This window comes from Lissotriton vulgaris, chromosome 12 (assembly GCF_964263255.1).
Source record: "Lissotriton vulgaris chromosome 12, aLisVul1.2, whole genome shotgun sequence".
NCBI lineage: Eukaryota > Metazoa > Chordata > Amphibia > Caudata > Salamandridae > Lissotriton > Lissotriton vulgaris.
The window spans coordinates 392,390,213-392,410,694 of record NC_141700.1 but is presented as its reverse complement, the minus strand read 5'-3'; the positions used below and the strand labels follow the sequence as shown (position 1 = coordinate 392,410,694).

Below are 20,482 nucleotides of genomic sequence, written 5' to 3'. Positions count from 1 at the left end.
CCTCAGAACTAGAGTCCTGTTCAGAACCTGTGGCAAACAGGGGTGATGGAGGCTGTGTGTCACTTGGAATATTGAGCTGGTCCAAAGGCACCTGGTGACGTTAATGCAGAGGGTCAACAGTGGAAGAACCAGATCCAGATAAAGAAAATGGCACCAAAGGCAAAGATGCGAAGGATGATGGCACCACCGTCGACGGGGTCGTCGTCGTCGACGACGACAGAACAGACGTCGGCGGAGCCACGGTCGACGGAGCACTCATCGACGGAGCCACCGACGACGAGGAGGCACTCTTCACAACCTTCGTCAACGAAGATCCTGACGACAACGATAGACTCTTCTTCGACGTTGAGGCGATCGGAATCATCGACGAGACAGTTTTAAAAATCGATGCAGACAACATCAACGCAGCCACCGTCGACGAGCTAGAAGCAGAAGTCGTCGTCACTGTCGTAGTCGACAAGCCGGAGACGGCAGATCTCGTAGTTGGGACGATCATCAATGCTCCCGTTGACGATTTTGAAAGTTTTTGACAGAAACATGCTTTGAAGAAGCCGAAGACGCCTGAGAGTCAGATCTCGGGGGCGTAGGAGGAGGAGGTAGACACACCACAGGAGCCTTCATGAGAGAAAGTTTCTTTTTCTTCACGAAGGGGGAAGGCAGATCCTTCACACTGCTACGCTTAGAAGCGGCTTTAGAAGTACCTGACGCCAGGCTTTCTGCGTCCTTGTCTTTCAATCTTTGCAACCAAAGAAGGAGACAACCCTCCCTATCTTTAAGGGTTTTTGTGGAAAAAGTCCTGCAGATTTTACATTTGCCTACCTCATGGTCAGGATAGAGGCAGTATATACACTTCTTGTGGGGGTCCTCAGAGCAGAGCCACAACTTCCCACAAGAAGAACAAGGTCTAAACAAAGACTTCTTACTTGAAGACATAGTTGAAACACTGGAAAACCAGAAGAAAGCAGAAAACTGAGCAGAGCTCAGGGAGACTCCCTTCACACGACGTGCGGTAGAAAATCTGAGGGCCTGAGCCTCTGAGGAGAAGGTTCTGGAGGGGTGTTTGCACCTGATTGGCTGTAGTTTGGACTAACATAATGACATGGATATTTTATACAGTTTTTTTCTTTTCTCCATGTATTTCTATGTGGTTATGCTAACCAGGTACTTGTAAGTATTTCTGGTGTTGCAATGTATGTGATATGTTTTTATATACATACTTTATTGGGATTCTTTTTATTGCTATTTTATTTACCGTGGGACTCCCACTTCGACGACAGGGAATATTCAAGCATGTGAATCTATGAAAGCCACCCTAATACTGGAGAACTGATGCTATGTACTGCGTACACCTTTTGTTTTTAAGACCAGCGGAGTGAATGAAGAAGGCAAGAAGTCTGTCCTTCGCCCAGCCCAACAAGTGCTTCCTTGGTGTTCCAAGGTCTGAGCTTTGATGCAAAACCCAGAAAATTATAATTGTTGCTCTGCTTTTACACAGGGGTTGCGAGGGCATAAACTGCACATGGGAGAAAATGCATACACTCCCTCTGAGTGCTCAAAGATAAAAAAAACTATGTGAGCCAGAATGATACAATCATCCAATCAAAGGATAGCAAATAACTATGTTCTGGGTTAGGGGACAAAGAGAAGAAGAGGAAGAAATGCCAAGGCATAAGAAAGAAAATCGGATTAACAAAATAGCCAGCAAATGAGAAGCGATGGGCTGACCCAAAAGCCCATCCTAAGATGGGTATTGTACACTGTAGGTCTTCGACAACACATAGCTAAAACGGTCTGTAGGTGAGATGTAATAACTACCTAATTGAAGGTATGCTTAGGCCAAGTCACTGTATTACACCAAACCCACTTTATCCTAAACTGGTAATGTGTAGACTGATTTAGGAATGTAAGGCATTTAGTTAGTGAGGCTTAACATTTGCAAGAATATAGCTTTTTTATTAAATGCTTGTTATTGCATGGTTTACATGAATAACATTCTCACCTGCCAGAGAGAAAGAACGATAAAATGCAAGCAATTTCAAGCAACAAATGTTTGCATTTAATGACGATAAATACATTTTAATCATCAGCACGAGGGATGCTGGAATGTGATCATTTAGTAGAGTTTTTATTAGTAGCGTTTCTCCAGTATGTGTGGCTTTATATTAAAAACAGTATGCATTCCATCATTTTCAGAATATTCTTTTAAGTCTTTAAATTATGGAAGGGCTCAGTCCAAATCAACTTATATGTAACCTTTTTACTTAGTTTATTTAGACTGACCCGTAACTGTACTCTTGCTAGCGCTGCGGCTCTGGTTTTCTTGGGAGATAGGTGAAATATTTTGGATATGGGCTGCCTTGGCTAACAAGCTTTAGGAATCAATATGTTCTCCTCACTTTACTCTAATCAAACCTTGCCTGTTATTTGATTGGCCCCTCACAGGTGTGTTTCAGGTTTCTCTCTTCATGCCCACCCAATTCATTTTCATACTTTTACCCTGTACCCAATCTAACGTCTGCTCTTCTTTGGGCACCTAGCCTGGGAATCCAGGTAAAGGGTGGACAGGTTATCTGTAACTCCTGCATGACTTCTGTGTTTGGACCTGTTAAGGGCAGACCAAGCCAAGGACCACAAATTCCCCTTCTCTACATTCCTTGCTCACTAAAACTTACATTCACATTGGTTTTTCCCAAATACAGTAATTATGAACTACAGTATCTCTTTTCTACCTTAATCTCCCTCTCATCCTTCCGGCACCAGAGTTACTTCAAAATCCTGTTGCACCATCCAAACAGAAGAGTGTCAGACTGACAGTTACCTGGAGCACTTCAGATACACCCATCAGTCCCCACTACGTACCGGATAGCATCTATGGGTAAGCCCACTGAATTAAATGTGTGTTGCGTATTGGCTTTCCTGGGTTGCACCTATACTGCTTAGTGGCAGTCCAGAAAAGGGTACTATTATGCTGTTTACATTTTTTTCCTGTGTAGTGTCTTACTCATAAAACCCAACCTGCCTATCCTGCATTCCTAATAGATAAGCTTATGTTGCATCAGTTTGAGTTACTGGGGCCAACCTCTAAACAACATCACTATACCAAACAGCCTACTCTCTTTTAGCAAGATCTTGCCGAATCTCCCGGAGAACCTCAGGGTCTTTTTGGACAAAGGGATACATAATGGTCAGGATGCTGCAAAGTATGTGTTCCTACCTGGCCAGAAACAACTTGAAGGATAACATACAAGGGAAAACATTTCTTTAGCAAACAAAAGCACCAAGAGGAAAGAAAACCGAAATAGTTCTGGCTGCATTACCATATCTAAGAAAGGAACGCAGCCCCTTCCATCTTAACCTCCCCCTATTTTAACCTCCCTGTTCCTCTCTAATATACTAATTTACCCACCAACAACAGAGCCCCAATGAATCCCATCAAAACTGTTAAAGGCAATCCTTTGGTGCACTCCTTCCCCCAACCCACACTCTAACAGCATCTAGCGCCTCTTCTTTCATTAAAACCACAAAATTGTCTAACCATCTCACACTTCATCCTCAATGCTTCCAAATCTTGTCCGATTTTGTATTACACTCTCTTTACAAATCTCAGAAGCAGATCGACAATGACTTTCCCCTTACTACCACTAACTTAGGTCCCTATTAGTAAAATATGGCACATACGGTGTACACCCGGAGACCTAACATACTCACCTAACTACTCAACCCTGCCAAAGACCCTTAACTACCTTCACTCACTCATTTCTTCTCCTTGCCTTCTAAAGACCGTCTTGCCTCAAGAAAAATCTAACACTGGGCATTGCTACATACCTCTTATGACACATCGATCTGAGTTGGAAACTGAGTAATATCTACATGAAGCACCAGATCTATCAACTACTTCACAACCAACTAAGAAACTTAAAAGTAAATCAACATCCCTTCTATACAACAAAAAGCTGGCCAAAACCTTGGTAAATGGCAACATCGACCAGAGAAATGTAAAAAAATAACAGCAACATCTATCCACTGAAACATTCTGACAATTAGTTGCTATCAAAATATTTCAATATCTTTCCAATACCCTGAATAATATGGCAATAGCTGGCCTATATTTCAGCAGCTAGACCAATCATTAGTTAAATACAACGAAACTGATAGAGTAACTGTCTCCGGCCATAATAACTAGCTACTGACGTGTTATAATTGCTCACAGCTCCCTAACCAAAAACAGAAACAACATATTTGATTTACTAACAGATCGTAAACCAGATCTCCCTTTCAAAGCATAAGCCTAAATGGGTGACGATGCAGTCACAGAAATTTACCAAATGGGAAAACTGGACGAGGGCTGGCTGTGGCACACAAAAACACAGTACCCTCATCCTTCACCATTCCAGAATGCGAAACGATGCACTGTGTTCCTCTCAATCTGACAATTTCTCAGCCTCCTTCCTCTAAATACACCAATCCCATCCACAAAACTTCGATTTTGCAGAGGCAACAGTGAACTCTATAGAGGACTTCTCAAAAGAGAACAAAAACCTGTGACCTCAACATCTGTTTCAGTAAACCTGAACTATGCCAGACATCTAGCCTACTGTGCATAAATTAAGACTTACATCAGGCGCTTGACCAAACATTTGGCAGGCCATACTCTTGATGCTATAACTGCTCCGAGAAGCCCGATGTCAATCACAGGAAGCAACCATCAAATCACCCAATTTACATTTAACCTGCCTTTGAGATCTCAAGCTCCCTCTGAATCTATTATAACCAGAGCAGCTAGACTCAAAGAGAATAGAAATTTGCCTACCCTTGGAGCTGGTAAGTTCCAATTCTATTAAGGACTCAGAGGCGAGGATTATGCCTTCTTCCTTTGCTTTATTCTTACACACAGCAGCAAGAAACAACAATAACAAACTACATTCCCCATGAACACTTGGGAAAGCGAAACAGTCTCATCGGGAGTCCTTCGTCTGTGACTGCACTCTTGCCAGCTCCCATCATGCACTGCTGCTGTTTCCTCTTCCTCTTTCTTCGCGCGAAGCCCATGTCTCTGCATTCTCAAACATCCTGTTTGGGACCGTCGTTTCCAGCAAAAGAGGCAGCACCTCAACCAGCAAAATATGTTGCATGGAGAGAAAACAGTGCAAACCATCAATAGTCATAAATAAGCAGAAAAAAAAACCCCATGAATGGTTTACTCCGAGTCCTTAATAGAATTGGAACTTACCAGCACCAAGGCTAGGCAAATTTCCATTCTATTGCAGGACTGGAGGCTTCGGATTATGCCAGTTCAAAGCTTGTTGACAACTAGCCTTGCCACGTCTAACACCGGCTTGAAATAGAACCTCAAAGGTGGAATCCGAGGAACAATCGGCCGCCCGCATCAGATCCTCCAGACGTGCCCCTAGGGCAAAAGCTTTAGAGGCCATCGCCCCTCTGGCAGAATGAGCACCGAATTGCTTAGTATCAATCCCCGCCTCCTGCATAACCCAACGCATTCAACTGGCTATGGTTGGGGAGGAAACTGCTTTGTACGGCCTGCGCAACGCAATGAGCAGTTGTCTTTCGCCCAGAGGGCAGGAGTCATCAGTAATTTCATCATAAGCACGAAGGCATTGCACTACACACAATTTCAGGGAGTCCGGAAAAGCCGGATAAGAGATAACCCTTGTATGGGATTTAGTTCTTATACTTACTGTGAAGGACACTCCGTCCGGTGTGAACACTCTGGCAGAGATATCTAATGCTCGCACATCTGAAACACGCCTGCAGGATACCAGGCACAGCAGTATTGCCAATTTGGCCGTTATTTCCTTCCGAGAAAGAAACCTATTCGGTTGCCATGACAGAATAAGTTTCTAAACTCTGTTCACATCCAAAAGGACTGAATAACGTGGCTCCGGGGGAAGCTAAAGGCGAATTCCTCCTAGGAGCCTGCACACCAAGGGGTGCTCCACTACCGGGGAACCCTGCACCACCATGTGACCAGCCGAGATCGCCGAACGGAAGGTAATAATAGACCTATACGCCAGACCCTCCACAGCCAAACTCGCCAGAAAATTAAGGATGTGGACTATATCTGCCCCCACGGGATCAAAACCCCGTCGCACACACGAACTACGCCATCGATGCCAGGCTGACCTATATCTCCTCGTCGTGCTATCCGCCCATGCTTTGGAGAGCAGGTCCTCAGTCTTTCCCGAAAGTCCTGTGAGCATCCAGCGACACCGGAGATCCTCCAGGCCTTCAGCCTCAGAGATCCCTCCTGGACCAGCCGATGGGGAACCAGGTCGGGATTGAGCAGAATGGGAGGAGAGTGGGGGAATAGGATTGAAAAATCCCAAGAAAGTTCCATAAGAACCGGAAACCAAACGAGACCTCCACCATGGCGTGATCAACAGCACTTCCGCCGACTGGCGCCTCAAGAGCGCCGACACTCGCGTTATCATGGAGAACGGGGGAAACGCATACCTCTGTTCCCCCGACTACTGCTGCAGGAAAGCATCTGTTGCTTCCGTCAAGGGATCCGGGCATCAGATGAAGAACCTCGGAAGTTGATGGCCCAGGCGCGACGCAAACAGGTCCACTGAGAAGGGCCCCCATTTCTCCGACAGCAGGAAGAACACCTGAGGATCCAACTTCCACACACTGGCATCCAGAAGGTGACGGGCCACCTTGTTATCCTTCCCCGGTAGCTACTCCACTGTGACTGATACCTGGTGATCCAGACAAAAGTGCCAGAACTCCCTTGCCAGATTCGCCAGCATTCTGGATTTGGTACCCCCCAGGTGGTTGATATATTGTCCATCCTGAGGAAGACACACAACTGCACCCTGTCTTTCATCCAGCATTGCACAGCAAAGGACCCCGCAAGAAACTCCAAGCAATTGATGTGTAAAGACTGCTCGTGAGTGGACCAGGCACCACCAGTGGAAAACTCTCCGCATCTGGCCCCCAACTGGAATGACTGGCATCCGACTCTATCACAATGTCTGGGGCCGAACCGAATATCGCACGGCCATTCCAGGCCTCCATGTGCGTAAGCCACCATCTCATTTTGTCCCTCATCTCCTCCGACAGTGGAATCAGTTGAGAGTACGTTAGGCTTTGCCTGAGGTGGTACGCTTTCAGGCATTGAATGGCTCGGTAATGCAAGGGTCCTGGGAATATGGCCTGAATCGATGATGAAAGCAGGCCGACCAACCGTGCCAACTGCCGGAGAGATATTTGAGGCTTTGCCAGGGTCTAACGTAGCTCGTGCCTGATCTTTGCTATTTTCTTGGCGGGAAGACTCAGGGTGGAGGCCATGGAGTCTATATTGAACCCCAAAAAGGTTGCACATTGAACCGGAACTAGGAGGGACTTCTTCTCGTTGATAACAAACCCCAACCCCTGAAGGAGGTTGACAGCCGTGTGAAACTGAAACGAAAGCCGTTCGGGACATTGGTCCAAAAACAGCATGTCGTCCAGGTAAACAATCATCCTTCCACCCGCGCCCGCAGAAACTCCACTTCCGGCCGCAGGACCTTTGTGAAGCACCACGGAGCGAAGGAGAGCCCAAGAGGGAGTGTGGTGAACTCGAAAACCTGACCGTCCCATTTGAATTGCAGAAAACGCCAATGGGGGGGAAATATAGGACCTGTCAGGTATGCGTCCTTCAGGTCGAGTCTGACCATCCAGTCTGACAGACGCAACACATCCCGAAGAAGGTGTATGCCCTCCATTTTAAAATGGCGGTACACCAGCCACTCGTTGAATTCTGTTAAATTGATGACTGGCGGACGGCCACCGTCGACCTTGTCGACCAAGAAGAGATTGCTGAGGAAACCACCTGGGTGCTCGCACGCGCAACAAATCGCCCCTTTTTGGAGGAGGGAGAAGTCCTCTTCGTGCACTAAGTCTGCATCTCGCTGCGAGTAAGAAATGGGGCCGGGGCGCTGAGGTTGAAATGGGCGGCCATGAAACTCCAACTGGAAGCCCTGGACCATCTGCAACACCCAAGCATCGTTTGTGAGGGAAACGCAAGCCGGGAAGTACTGCGCCAAGCGCCTCCCCCACCTGCAAACTCGCTGAGGGCAGAACACTCACCTCTTCCAGCACCTTACTGCTGGCCTCTCTGGCCTCCTCGGCCACGGAACCTCTGTCCTCTTGTCGGGTAGAAGCTATTGAAGCGGGCATTATCCTGGAACTACCCACGGCCAGAGCCTTACCCCCGATCGGAGCTGTTGCCACGGCCGAACGAGCGGCCCCTGCCACGTCCAGACCTTTCGAAAATACGAAGGGTAAAGACCTTTTTGATATTGGACTATTGGACTGCGCCCTGTCAAGGGAGGTAAAAGTTGCCACAAACTTGCCGAGTTCCTTGACGAAGGGGTCCCCAAAAAGGCCCCCTTGCGCCACAGCACCAGCCTCCGAAGAAACGCGCAGCAGTTGGAATTCCAGAGGAACACAATCGCCCTCTGCGCCCAGTTAGAGAGAACCTCCGCGGATATAAGATCCCCCAACACCTTGGCTTTTTCAGCCATGTCCAATATCTTGGTCATTGGCCCTACAGCGTCTAGCAATTTATCTTGGCAGTTACGCCATGAGCGATCTATTCCCTTCTTAGGGTCCCTGATAAATTTTGCTAGAAAAGTCACCATCTTCTGATCTATGTCAGGCTTCAACGACACTTAGCCTTATAAGGTGGGGCGTAGGCACTCCGCCCTAAGGCGGTTGCAAGCGTTCTTATCAACAGGCTTATGCAGGCAGCTCGCAACATAGTGGGTTACCTTGTCCCCGGGGACCCAGTCCAAAGACCGAGGGTGGACAATGTCATCCGGGTCCAACAAATCAGACGTCCCAGCAGGGGCTGGAGTTGAAGCTGGGAGCCAAGACCTAGAGGAACATGCTTCCTCACCCGTATCTGGAGAGTCTCCATCGTCCGGAGGGTCAGGAGAAGCGGTCCTAGGAGTAGGAGAGAAAATGTCAACTGGGGGCAACTGAGCCGGCTGGGGAGGCTCTTGCGCCGCAAACGCGCTTTTTAAAAGCGCAAATGCCTCAACATCAATCCCTTCAGAGCAGGGCTTCTTGCTAGGAAGAGAAGAGGGAGGGGGGTGGGGGAGGGGGCCTGAGAGGGAATAAGGGCCACCAACTTCACATAAGCCTCATCCAAACGTGCTGTGAGGCGCTGCTCCAGGGGGGACCATGGCCTCATCTACCGCTTTATAAATAGAATCGTCCACCGCTTGATAAAAGTCGTCATCCCAGGGATGTGATCAAGAGGGTCCTCCTCTTGGTACTGGCCCTGCTCTCCCTGCATAATGAGGTAACTTAGGCTCAGCAGGTACTCAAGAGCTCCAGGCAGTGGAATTTAAATGAGCCCTAACAGGCACAAAATTAACGCTGGGAGGGAGCCCAGACCAATGTGGGTAGCTCACAGACGCACAATGTATGGGCAAAAGCCCTGGGGACACTCCAGCCTTTCCCAATTTTAGGGCAACCACCCGGGACAGTGTCCCACAACACCCCTGAAGGTAGCACAAATTGCGACACCGCAGGGTGTCAGGCGATCACAATACAGACCCACCAGGACGTTCAACTGTGCGAAAAACGGGCAAACCGACCCCTCAGGGTGTCACACCGGGTGGCAGAAGGCAGCACAGCTCCCTGAGGGCAGCGAGCTCGAAAAATCGCGCCTTTCTGTGGTGAAACTCGCGCTGACCAGAGAGATCGAAGTCTCCCCTAGCGGCAGGAGGACCACACCGCGCTGCTTGCTGGGGTCAAAATCGCGTTAGGCACGCATAAAGCGTCCCGCAATTACCAGGGAATCTGAAAGTAAAGGCACACACAAGCGCTCAACCCTAACAGAGCAATGAAGCATAGAAAATCCCCAAAACGCCAGGAGAAAGGCAAAAATCGACTTAACTTGCTGCTGAGCAGCGAATAAAGAGGAAGAGGAAACAGCAGCAGTGCATGATGGGAGCTGGCCAGAGTGCAGTCACAGACGAAGGACTCCCGATAAGATTGTTTTGCTTTCCCAAGTGTTCATGGGAAATGTAATTTGTTATTGTTGTTTCTTGCTGCTGTGCGTAAGAATAAAGCGAAGGAAGAAGGCATAATCCGAAGCCTCTGGTCCTGCCATAGAATTCTGAACTAAACTCACTACAAGCAAAGCTCTACTTCCTTTCCCTCTGAAATGATAACACCAGTAAAATTGTTTCACATTTGGCTAACCGAAGCTTCTGATACGGCGATACCTTTAAAAACACAACTATAAGCCCACAAAAGGAAGGCTGTATGGTACAACAATGATGCAAAAGAGAGAGAAACTTGGTGCCTGGAAAGAAAGACGGAAAATACACACCCTTCATGATAAAAAGCAACTCCAAAGGCAATACAAAATCGACAGAAGTTTGCTCCAAAAGGCAAAACGACATTATTCACACTACATGCACTAACGACCAAAGAGCTCTTCAAAATATTCAAAGAATTTCGTACCAAGGCTAAAATGAGCAAAATACGCTCCAGAACTGTCATATATTTGCAACACACTCCCCCGAAAAAGATGCTGCGATTGAATTATACTTCAACTCAAAGGCAAGCGCAATTTCCAGTTAGTACTTCTACAACTAAGCTGTATACCCAGAATACACAACCCCTACTGTGCATATTTATCCCAGTAGCTGAAAAGTAATTTAGCGAACCAATCAAAGGCACAATCTTGTCAGGTTCCTTAAAAAGTTGCATGTCCTCCAAACCAATCAAAGACATTTATAGAGCGCGCTACCTACCCGTAGGGTCTCGAGGCACTTTGGGGGGGGGGGGGGGGGGGGGGTGCCGCTACTGCTCGAACAGCCAGGTCTTGAGCTTCTTCCTGAAGGAGAGGTGGTCTTGGGTCAGGCGCAGGTCGGCCGGGAGGGAGTTCCAGGTCTTGGCGGCCAGGTAGGAGAAGGACCTTCCTCCTGTAGTGGCTCTGCGGATGCGTGGGACGGCGGCGAGGGCGTGGCTGGCGGATCGGAGTTGGCGTTTGGGAGCGTAGAAGTTGATTCGGTTGTTGAGGTAGCTCGGGCCTTGGTCGTGGAGAGCTTTGTGTGCGTGGGTAAGGAGGCGGAAGGTGATTCTCTTGTTGACCGGGAGCCAGTGCAGGTCTCTTAGGTGTCCGGAGATGTGGCTGTGTCGTGGGATGTCGAGGATGAGTCTGGCTGAGGCGTTCTGGATGCGCTGGAGCCTCTTCTGGATCTTGGCGGGGGTTCCGGCGTAGAGTGCGTTGCCGTAGTCCAGTCGGCTGGTGACGAGGGCCTGGGTGACGGTCTTCCTGGTCTCTGTGGGGATCCACCAGAAGATCTTCCGCAGCATGCGCAGGATGTTGAAGCATGACGAGGAGACGGCGTTGACTTGCCTGGTCATGGAGAGGGAGGAGTCCAGGATGAAACCCAGGTTGCGTGCGTGGTCCGTCGGTTTGGGTGCGGTGCCCAGGGCGGGGGGCCACCAGGAGTTGTCCCAGGCGGAGGGCGAGGAGCCCAGGATGAGGACCATCGTCTTATCTGTGTTCAGCTTCAGGCGGCTCGTCGTCATCCACTCGGCTACCTCTCTCATCCCTTCGTGCAGGTTGGCTCTGGCGGTGGCGGGGTCGTTGGTCAGGGAGAGGATCAGCTGGGTGTCGTCGGCGTAGGAGATTATGTTGAGGTTGTGTTGGCGTGCGATGGCCGCGAGGGGGCTCATGTAGACGTTGAAGAGAGTCGGGCTCAGTGAGGATCCTTGAGGGACGCCGCAGATGACTTTGGTGGCCTCTGACTTGTACGGTGGTAGGCGGACTCTTTGTGTTCTTCCGTCGAGAAAGGAGACGATCCATTCCAGCGCCTTCTCCTGGATTCCGACGTTGCTGAGGCGCTGCACTAGGGTGCGGTGGCAGACCGTGTCGAAAGCCGCGGAGAGGTCTAGGAGGATGAGGGCCGCTGTTTCCCCGTTGTCCATCAGGGCTCGGATGTCGTCGGTGGCGGCGATGAGGGCGGTCTCGGTGCTGTGGTTGGCACGGAAACCGGACTGCGATGGGTCGAGGGATCCATTCGTCTCGAGGAAGGTGGCCAGCTGTTTGTTGACGGTCTTCTCGATGACTTTGGCTGGAAACGGGAGGAGCGAGATGGGGCGGTAATTCTTGAGTTCGGTGGGGTCTGCTGTAGGTTTCTTCAGTAGAGCGCTGAGTTCGGCGTGCTTCCAGCTCTCGGGGAAGGTGGCGGTGTCGAATGAGGTGTTGATGATGTCCCGCAGGTGGGGTGCGATGACAGCGTCGGCTTTGTTGAAGACGTGGTGAGGGCAGGGGTCGGTTGGGGATCCGGAGTGGACGGAGTTCATCGTGTGGACGGTGTCTTCGGTGTTGACCGGGGTCCAGGCGCGGAGGGTGGTGGTGGGTGGAGGTCCTGCGGTCGTGGCGTGCGTCGGTTGAGTGCTGAAGCTGTCGTGTATGTCTGCGATCTTGTTGTGGAAGTAGGAAGCGAGGGAGTTGCAGAGGTCTTGCGAAGGGGTGATGTCGTTGTTTCCATCGTTGGGGTTGGAGAGCTCTTTCACGATGTTGAAGAGTTCCTTGCAGTTGTGTGCGTTGTTGTCTAGTCGGTTTTTGAAAGCCGTTTTCTTGGCGATGCGGATCAGTTGGTGGTGTTTCCGGGTGGCGAGCTTGAGGGTGGTCCTGTTGTCCGGCGTGGGTTCCCTTCTCCAGGCTTTCTCGAGGGCTCGGCAGTTCTTCTTGGAGCTCTTGAGTTCGTCTGTGAACCATGGGGCTCTCTTACTGCCGGGTCTGCTGGGTGGGGTCCTTAGTGGGGCGAGTTCGTCTGCGCAGTTGCTGATCCACTTCGTGAGGTTGTCGGCGGCCTGGCTGGGGTTCGCTGAGCTGGCCGGAGGGTGCTGGCTCAGGGAGGCGGCGAGCTGGTCGGCTGTGATCTTGTTCCAGCTTCTTCGGGCAACCTGTTGCTGGTGGTGGTGGGTCGTCGTTCTTCTGAAGGTGAAGTGGATGCATCTGTGATCCGTCCAGTGGAGTTCTGTGGCGTGGCTGAAGGCGATGTCTTTGCTGGATGAGAAGATGGCGTCGAGTGTGTGTCCGGCGAGGTGGGTGGGGGAGGACACCAGCTGCTTGAGTCCAAGGTTGGCGAGGTTGTCGAGCAGGGTGCTGGTGTTGCAGTCGTTGTTGTTCTCCAGGTGGAAGTTGAAGTCCCCCAGGAGGATGTAGTCAGCGGAGGGGAGGGCGTGCGGGCTGACGAAGTCGGCGATGTCCTCGCTGAATTGAGTGCGTGGTCCCGGAGGTCGGTAGATCAGGGTGCCTCTGAGGGTGGTCTTCGGGTCGGTGTGGATCTGGAAGTGCAGATGTTCGGCGGAGGGTGGGGTGTTGTCGGTGCTGGTCGTGATGCGGATGGTGTTCTTGTGGATGATGGCGATGCCTCCTCCCACCTGGTTGGTGTTGCGGTCCGTCCGGGTGATCTTGCATCCTTCTGGGATGGCGATGGCGATGTCGGGCGCTGAGGAGGCGTTCATCCAGGTCTCCGTGATGAAGGCAACGTCAGGGGCTGTGGTGTCGAGGAGGTTCCAGAGTTCGATGGCGTGTCTGTGGACGGAGCGGGTGTTGGGCAGGATGCACTTGAGGTGGTTGCTGCTGGTGCTCGGCTTGGCGGGTGCTGGTGTCCGGCAGGTCCTGATGCAGGTGAACTTGCAGGTGTTGCAGCTGAAGGGTCCGTGGATGCGTCGTGGGGTGGCTCGGCAGCATCCCGGGACTCGGCCGGTGTTGAGTGCGGTGAGGGTGGCGGCGGTGTACGTCAGGCGGGTCGGTCGGGGTCCTCGTGGGCCAGGGGTCCTGACACTAGGCGCGGTCCAGGCGCGGACGGGCATAGACGGGCTTACCTTTGGCGCGCCTTCGGCGCACAATCGGCACGCCCGCTGCGCGTGACCGCTGCGCGTTCGCACGGTCACCATATAAGGCGAAGTGCGCGGGTGGGCGGAGCAGCTGGGAGGCGGGAGCGGGGAGGGAACAGAAGGGAAAAAGGGGCGGGGTCAGCGGTGGTGGCGGGAGCGGGGAGCGGGGAGGGAAGGCGGAGGGCGGCGAGGTAGGCGGGCAAACAGGAAGGAAAACGCTAACACGGGCACAAAAAGATTAAAATACAGGCACAAATGGAGAACACAACGCTAACACGGGCAGAAAATATAACAGAAAAACAGGCACAAATGGCGAACAAAACAAGGCAAAAACCAAAACAAACAACAGCCGAGACAACCGGCAGCGAGGCAGGCAGCGAGGCAGAGGGCAAGGCGATGGGGCACACGCAGCAGCTGGTGGCCGTGCGGCGCGGGGGTGTCCCACAAGTGGGTCACACTCACCTGCGTCGCACGGTCGCCATATAAGGCCAAGTGCGCGGGTGGGGGGAGCAGCTGGGAGGCGGGAGCGGGGAGGGAACAGAAGGAAAAAAGGGGCGGGGTCAGCGGTGGTGGCGGGAGAGCGGGGAGCGGGGAGGGAAGGCGGAGGGCGGCGAGGTAGGCGGGCAAACAGGAAGGAAAACGCTAACACGGGCACAAAAAGATTAAAATACAGGCACAAATGGAGAACACAACGCTAACACAGGCAGAAAATATAACAGAAAAACAGGCACAAATGGCGAACAAAACAAGGCAAAAACCAAAACAAACAACAGCCGAGACAACCGGCAGCGAGGCAGGCAGCGAGGCAGAGGGCAAGGCGATGGGGCACACGCAGCAGCTGGTGGCCGTGCGGCGCGGGGGTGTCCCACAAGTCTTCATAGCAAGTCTCGTACAATCACCTGTTGCTATTCCAGCATGGGAGATCATTATTCCCCTGTAAACAGCAAATTGAAAACATCTTTAATTAAACCTGTGCTAAAGAAACAAAGACTTGACCAGGCTAAACCAGCAAGCTACAGAACAATAACAAATAGACATTTCTTGGGTAAACATATTGAAATTGGAGCCTTCTCCCAGACCACATACTTCTAACTACCCAGCGTAATATTCCATCAACAGAATGGCTTCGGGGATGGAAAAAACACAGATTCTGGACTAATATCTATTTGGGACAACCTCAAGTAATCGGTTTTAATTTCTAGAGGGGCAGCTTTACTTCTGACCACCAAATTCTAACCACAAGGGACTGGCTGATATATGTATTTCTGGAATTTTGCAGAAATAGATATGACTTTAATGATAAATATCGAATGTGTCCTTACCATTGTTTAAGCCCCAATCCAACAACACACAAGTAAGCGTCCCACATAGAACAACAATTTCTGCCCTACTTTTCAATGAATGCCCAGCTCCTCCTCCTGATCTTTTGAAATCATTTAATATCACTTGCTAGAACTATGCTAATGATCCTCAGTTCTCCTTCTATGTGTAAACCCTTCTCACATCAACAAATCTGGCTTGAGCAAATATCTAATAGTGATTGAACAAAGGATGCTACTGAGCCACCTCAAAGTAAACTCCTCGAAAAGTGAAATTCTCAACTGCGAACTGTGGCAAACTCATAACTCCATATCTTACTGGCCCCTCAAAAACAGACAGCTGCTAAAATGTCAAGCAGAGTCAAAAACCTTGGAGTGATCAGGGAGTCAAAGCTTTGTCTTGAATCTCAAATCAATAAAGCGAACAGAGACATTTTCAATGCAATGAGAATATATATTGGTATCTTCACAGGCAGGTCTACAGCACAGGATACATGCTTATTTACCACTAGTGATATTCCACTTTAGACTATAAAAATGGAGCCTCCAACTGCACCCCATAGAAAACAAATTTGCAAGTTATAAAGAATCGAGAACACACAGCCAAACAAGTCAATAAATGAAATAGACAAGAACACATTACTACAGCCCTCAAAGCTCTTCATTTGTTAGCAGTAGGGAGAAGATTATTGTTCAAAGCTCTGTCCATTGCACATTGGACAATCCATTGGAAGGGGCATAACTTCACACAATCCAAACCCAGTTTATATAATCTAAGGAGAAACCTTAGATAATGTATAACTCCTTAACTGACAATCCTACCTACAACACACTCCACTTACATGATCGCTCCTTTGTGGTACAGACATGCAAACTGTAGAATACAAGAAGAACAAAGCCTATCAACAATCTGGAGGTCAGAAGAGAAATAAAGAACTGGCTTTTCACAAGTGCTAGACTCAAAGAAACCCTACACCACCATAGCAGATTGGTTTGTACATACACTGCATAAGACCCCATATTCACTTTCCTTTGCTTACAACTACAAGTCTTATTGATGGATACTTGCCACCACACCATATCTGCCGGACACCCGTCGTGCCTAACATATGACACCAAATATGAAAACTAGCAGATATCGCTGCTAACAACTCCCTTACTTCCATCAAGGCACTACAAATGTTTCCACTCTTCCTAAATACTGGACCTAACTAAACCCTTGTTGCAACTCTAATTAGTTTCCACATACTGCTTGTGTTCCTATCCTCACACCCCTTTGCAGTCACCACAAGCTTATGTCATTCTTACATGCTGCTCCAAACACTCCAAGCCTAACAAACTACACCAGAACTCTCAGTTCAATGTGAGGTACAGAGAGAAACTCCAATAAAATGTCCTTATTTTAGCACTATTGAACTAATGCTATCAGAATTTCCTTTTTCTTGGAACGTGAATCTAATGGAATCTATCTACCTGTCGGTATTAGAGCTTTCAGCGCACAAATTTCGTAGCACTGGATTTGCATTGCACTTGTGCATTGGGCACTCGCTAGTACTTGACACCCCTGCCTCCCTGGCCCTCAATACTGGTCTAGTTACAAATGGGTGGTATCAAGAAGTTTAATTGGCTTTCCAACAGCTAATCAAAATGATTTGAGCACAGGGACCAATTTTCTGTGGTTGAAGGGCGACTATACGAGTTGAACCTATTGTTAGGTCCGCAAATCTGAATAGCCCCATTTTCACCAATCATAATTTTTATATAAGTTAAAACCATGCAGGTTCAGTGCAGGGGGCTAATTAGAAAGCTGCGGCAGCACTTTCCTGGATGCTTTATAGTCCATAAAAGTGTATGTTGTCCTGTGTGGACCTGTGGGGAATATGGAAATCCATAGTTGTCTGTGCCTCCTGCAGAATTGTACGTGCAGGTTGACAACCCTTTCACTGCTACATATGTGGTTGCAAAGTCCAGAAACGTTTAATATGCTCATGTAAACAGAAATAAATGTGGGTTACATCCACCTCTACCAGTAAATACAGGTGGGAATGTGCCTAAATCATTCAGTGCACATGTAAATCACCATGAAACCTTTCCATTGAAACCTCGGCCTACCCCTCCTCCAACTCATATAAAAACTGTTAAGGATCACGTTTTTTATGTTAACTTACCAAAACAAAGTAGAATCTAGGTAACACGAGTTGTAGTGACCCTGAATTCCTTTCTTCTTTCCTATCATTACCTCCAAACCATCCTTTTCCATTCTTGGGGGTGTATTGTCTTCTACCACTTCACTTAAGTATCCTCCAAATGCTGTAAAGATAAGTTAATTAAAGTTACTTGTTTGAATTATTCAGAATTTTTACTTTCATGGTTGTATTCCAAAGCAAAAGAATATTTGTGGTCACAAACTAAAATTAATGACATGCACTCCATGTCAGAAAATGTAATATCACCTCTCCCAAATACTACCAAACTAACTGTTTCTTTTAAAATTATTATTATAAGAAAGAGAGTAATCTGTAGTGTTCGCGTACTTAGAACTGTAATTCATCCTCATTAGTTCAGTTTTTTGTCTTGGGCACATCAATATCATTAAGTAGAATTAGCCATATTATGATTTATTTGCTTTAAGCAGAACTAGCAAATCTACACAACTTTAGCATCAGTCGGACGAAATGAGAATGCTGTAAACACGACAAAGCTCCTCTGTCAAAATGCCAGAACAAAGAGGTATAGGCCAGTGCAGAAAAACCCCACTGTCCAGATATGGGGTTAAGTTGCAAAATATGAGATTCGGTTATTGGTATATTAATCAATTAACTAAAAAGCTCTAATCAAATAGATTGAGGGAGTCTGGAGAAGATACAAAATATCACTTAACCCCCAACTGTACAAGAGTATTTCTATATCCAAACATAAAACCATATTCTCAAAAAGGAAAATTTACTTTGTTACAAACTCAGTAATAATGTTGCTCAACCCCCTCCAATCAAACTTATTTACAATCATTTAAACCACACTTGCTGCAAATTTACAGCATAAAAAATTAAACTCATCCATTACGATTTTCTTCACCAAAAAATGACCACAAAAACTCAGTTTGACATGAAACGATCAGCACTCATGTTGTACTCGAGTGCGTCAATATCTACTCCTGTCAGATCACTTGTTTGAGTTCTGCAAAACTGATCTGTAGTCCGTGCTTATCACCTTTTCTTTTCACGCCATCATGACTTTTCACAAGAACCTTCTCTACAGTCAAACAAGGACAACACTAGACTATCCACACATCAACAAAAAGCAAAACCAATTATCAAGCTCTAGAAGGACAACAATTGTAGTGTACCTGTCATGACCACCAATTTCACTGCATAACTTCAGTTATAGGTAAGCTCCTATCTGCATAGTTATTATAATTAAACAATTATTAAGCGTGGTTTCTTTGTCCATCTAAATTGATTGAACTTGCTACCAGTTTCACATTACTGCCACAGAATGTTCATGATGTTTTTCTTCCTCCCGGGCCAATGGAGACTATATTAATTTTGTTTTCTAAATATAATTTTAGTCATCTTTCTTTAAGTATTTACTGTATTTATATTTATTTTTATTTATTGGGTTTTTGTAATGTGCTGCAAACCACTTGGAGGTCTTTTAGGTAGACAAATGGTAAGAAGTGATCAAAGTTATAATGTTGGAGAACAATCAAAGAACCAGCAAGCAATGGTGATTGCTGGTGTGGTCCCGGGTCCAGAAGCCTTAAGTAATTCAGCGATGTCCAGTCCTAGGATGATGAAGGTTAAAGTCAGTCTTATATGCATGTGACCAGAAGGCAACAGGGTCAGGTAGAGAAACATCTAGAAATCAAAAGAGGCTGAAAATCAAAGGTAATATTTAACAAATGGGTATTTAAGGATTTTCTAAACGTGAGAAAATCATTTTCATGTTTGAATTGATAATTAAGGACCCCCAAAGTGAGCAGGCTTAAACATGAAGGGATCTTTCACCAATTTGTTATAGTGCTATCCAAATAACAAGTCGATTTTGACAGCAAGAATGAGTTGTTGTGGCAATATTTTGAGCCACCATGCAAGGCTTTGTGAACAAAGCATAAGATTTAGAAACAAGGAATCTCTATTAGGGACCAAGTAAAAGAACATCAGTGTTGTTGTAGAGTAAACATAGAATGTTAGTCCAAAAAGGACATAACCTGCTCACTTCTGAATACACTGAAGTATTGGGTTTGATTTTTATTCGGGAGCCAAATAGAGAGGCGGTTTCAATACTGAAGATCGGACATAACAGCAGCAACAATTGGATGATTTTTCTGAGACGGGTAAGACATTTAAAAAGATTTCTTGAAACAAGTGTACTAGGAGGCTGATTTGGACACTGCATTGATTTGGAGACTGACAGGGAGACTGCTGTAAAATAAAGCGAGCACAGGGTTGTTCAACTGCATTAAATAGTCTCCACAGATTTTCACCTGAAAATTGGCAGTGAAGCTACTTTGACGGTAAAGAACCCTTTAACAAAATGTTAGTTATTTCACAGTGGAAACAGTCATTTTTTCTGAATCCAATGTGAATTAGGAACAGGCAATTAAACATATTAGGTACACAACAGCACAAGATGGGCCGGTCTATAACTAGAAACTGTGAGAATCAAGATCAGATTTCTTTATAATCGGAGTACTAATCACGTTTAAGGACCAGAGGAAAGACTCCAATGGTGAGAAAAGCACAGAAAAGCCTTGTGAAGACTAACGCAAAAGGTGTGAGATCAAAGTTAGAGACTTAATCGTTGGAGATATCTCAAGATGGGAAACATTGTTGGAGGTGTGGCTTGGAGGCAGTGTACAATTGGGGATTCGCTAGGAGGCTCAAGGCTGGGAGGATGATGTGGAGATTTGCTGCATTACTGAAATAATGGCACACCATAAGGAATGAAATGCTAGCTGCAACTGATCCCACAAGCACTCAACTGCAGTGATGACAGCCCAGCTGACTCGAGGAGATAAAGATACTGAGGGGGACACCTAGCCATATCCCACTTGCAATGCAACTTAACTCCTTCCACAGCAGCATACTGCTGACCCAGCGCTGATGGTCAAGTATGGACTGCTAGAGCACAAGCAACCTCATACGGGAGGCAGCAGTTGGGTAGGCAGGATGACTTCAGTGATCCCGGCCTATATCAAATTGGTAGCAGGACACATGGGAGCACCTGCTGCAGTGTGGCTGACTTCTTCCTTGGCATTGTTTTAGTGGTGTCTGCCAGAT

At 47.7% G+C, this 20,482-nt stretch overlaps 1 protein-coding gene across 7 annotated transcripts in view; it reads right to left on the bottom strand.

The window, feature by feature from the left end:
• CYLD (CYLD lysine 63 deubiquitinase) overlaps positions 1 to 20,482 on the bottom strand; it is a 516,546-nt gene that overhangs the window by 174,724 nt on the left and 321,340 nt on the right. For all 7 annotated transcript variants that reach the window (XM_086945164.1, XM_086945166.1, XM_086945167.1 and 4 more), the window contains exon 9: positions 17,369 to 17,510. In XM_086945164.1, coding sequence (XP_086801290.1) covers positions 17,369 to 17,510 — 142 coding nt within the window. The remainder of the gene's footprint in view (positions 1 to 17,368; positions 17,511 to 20,482) is intronic.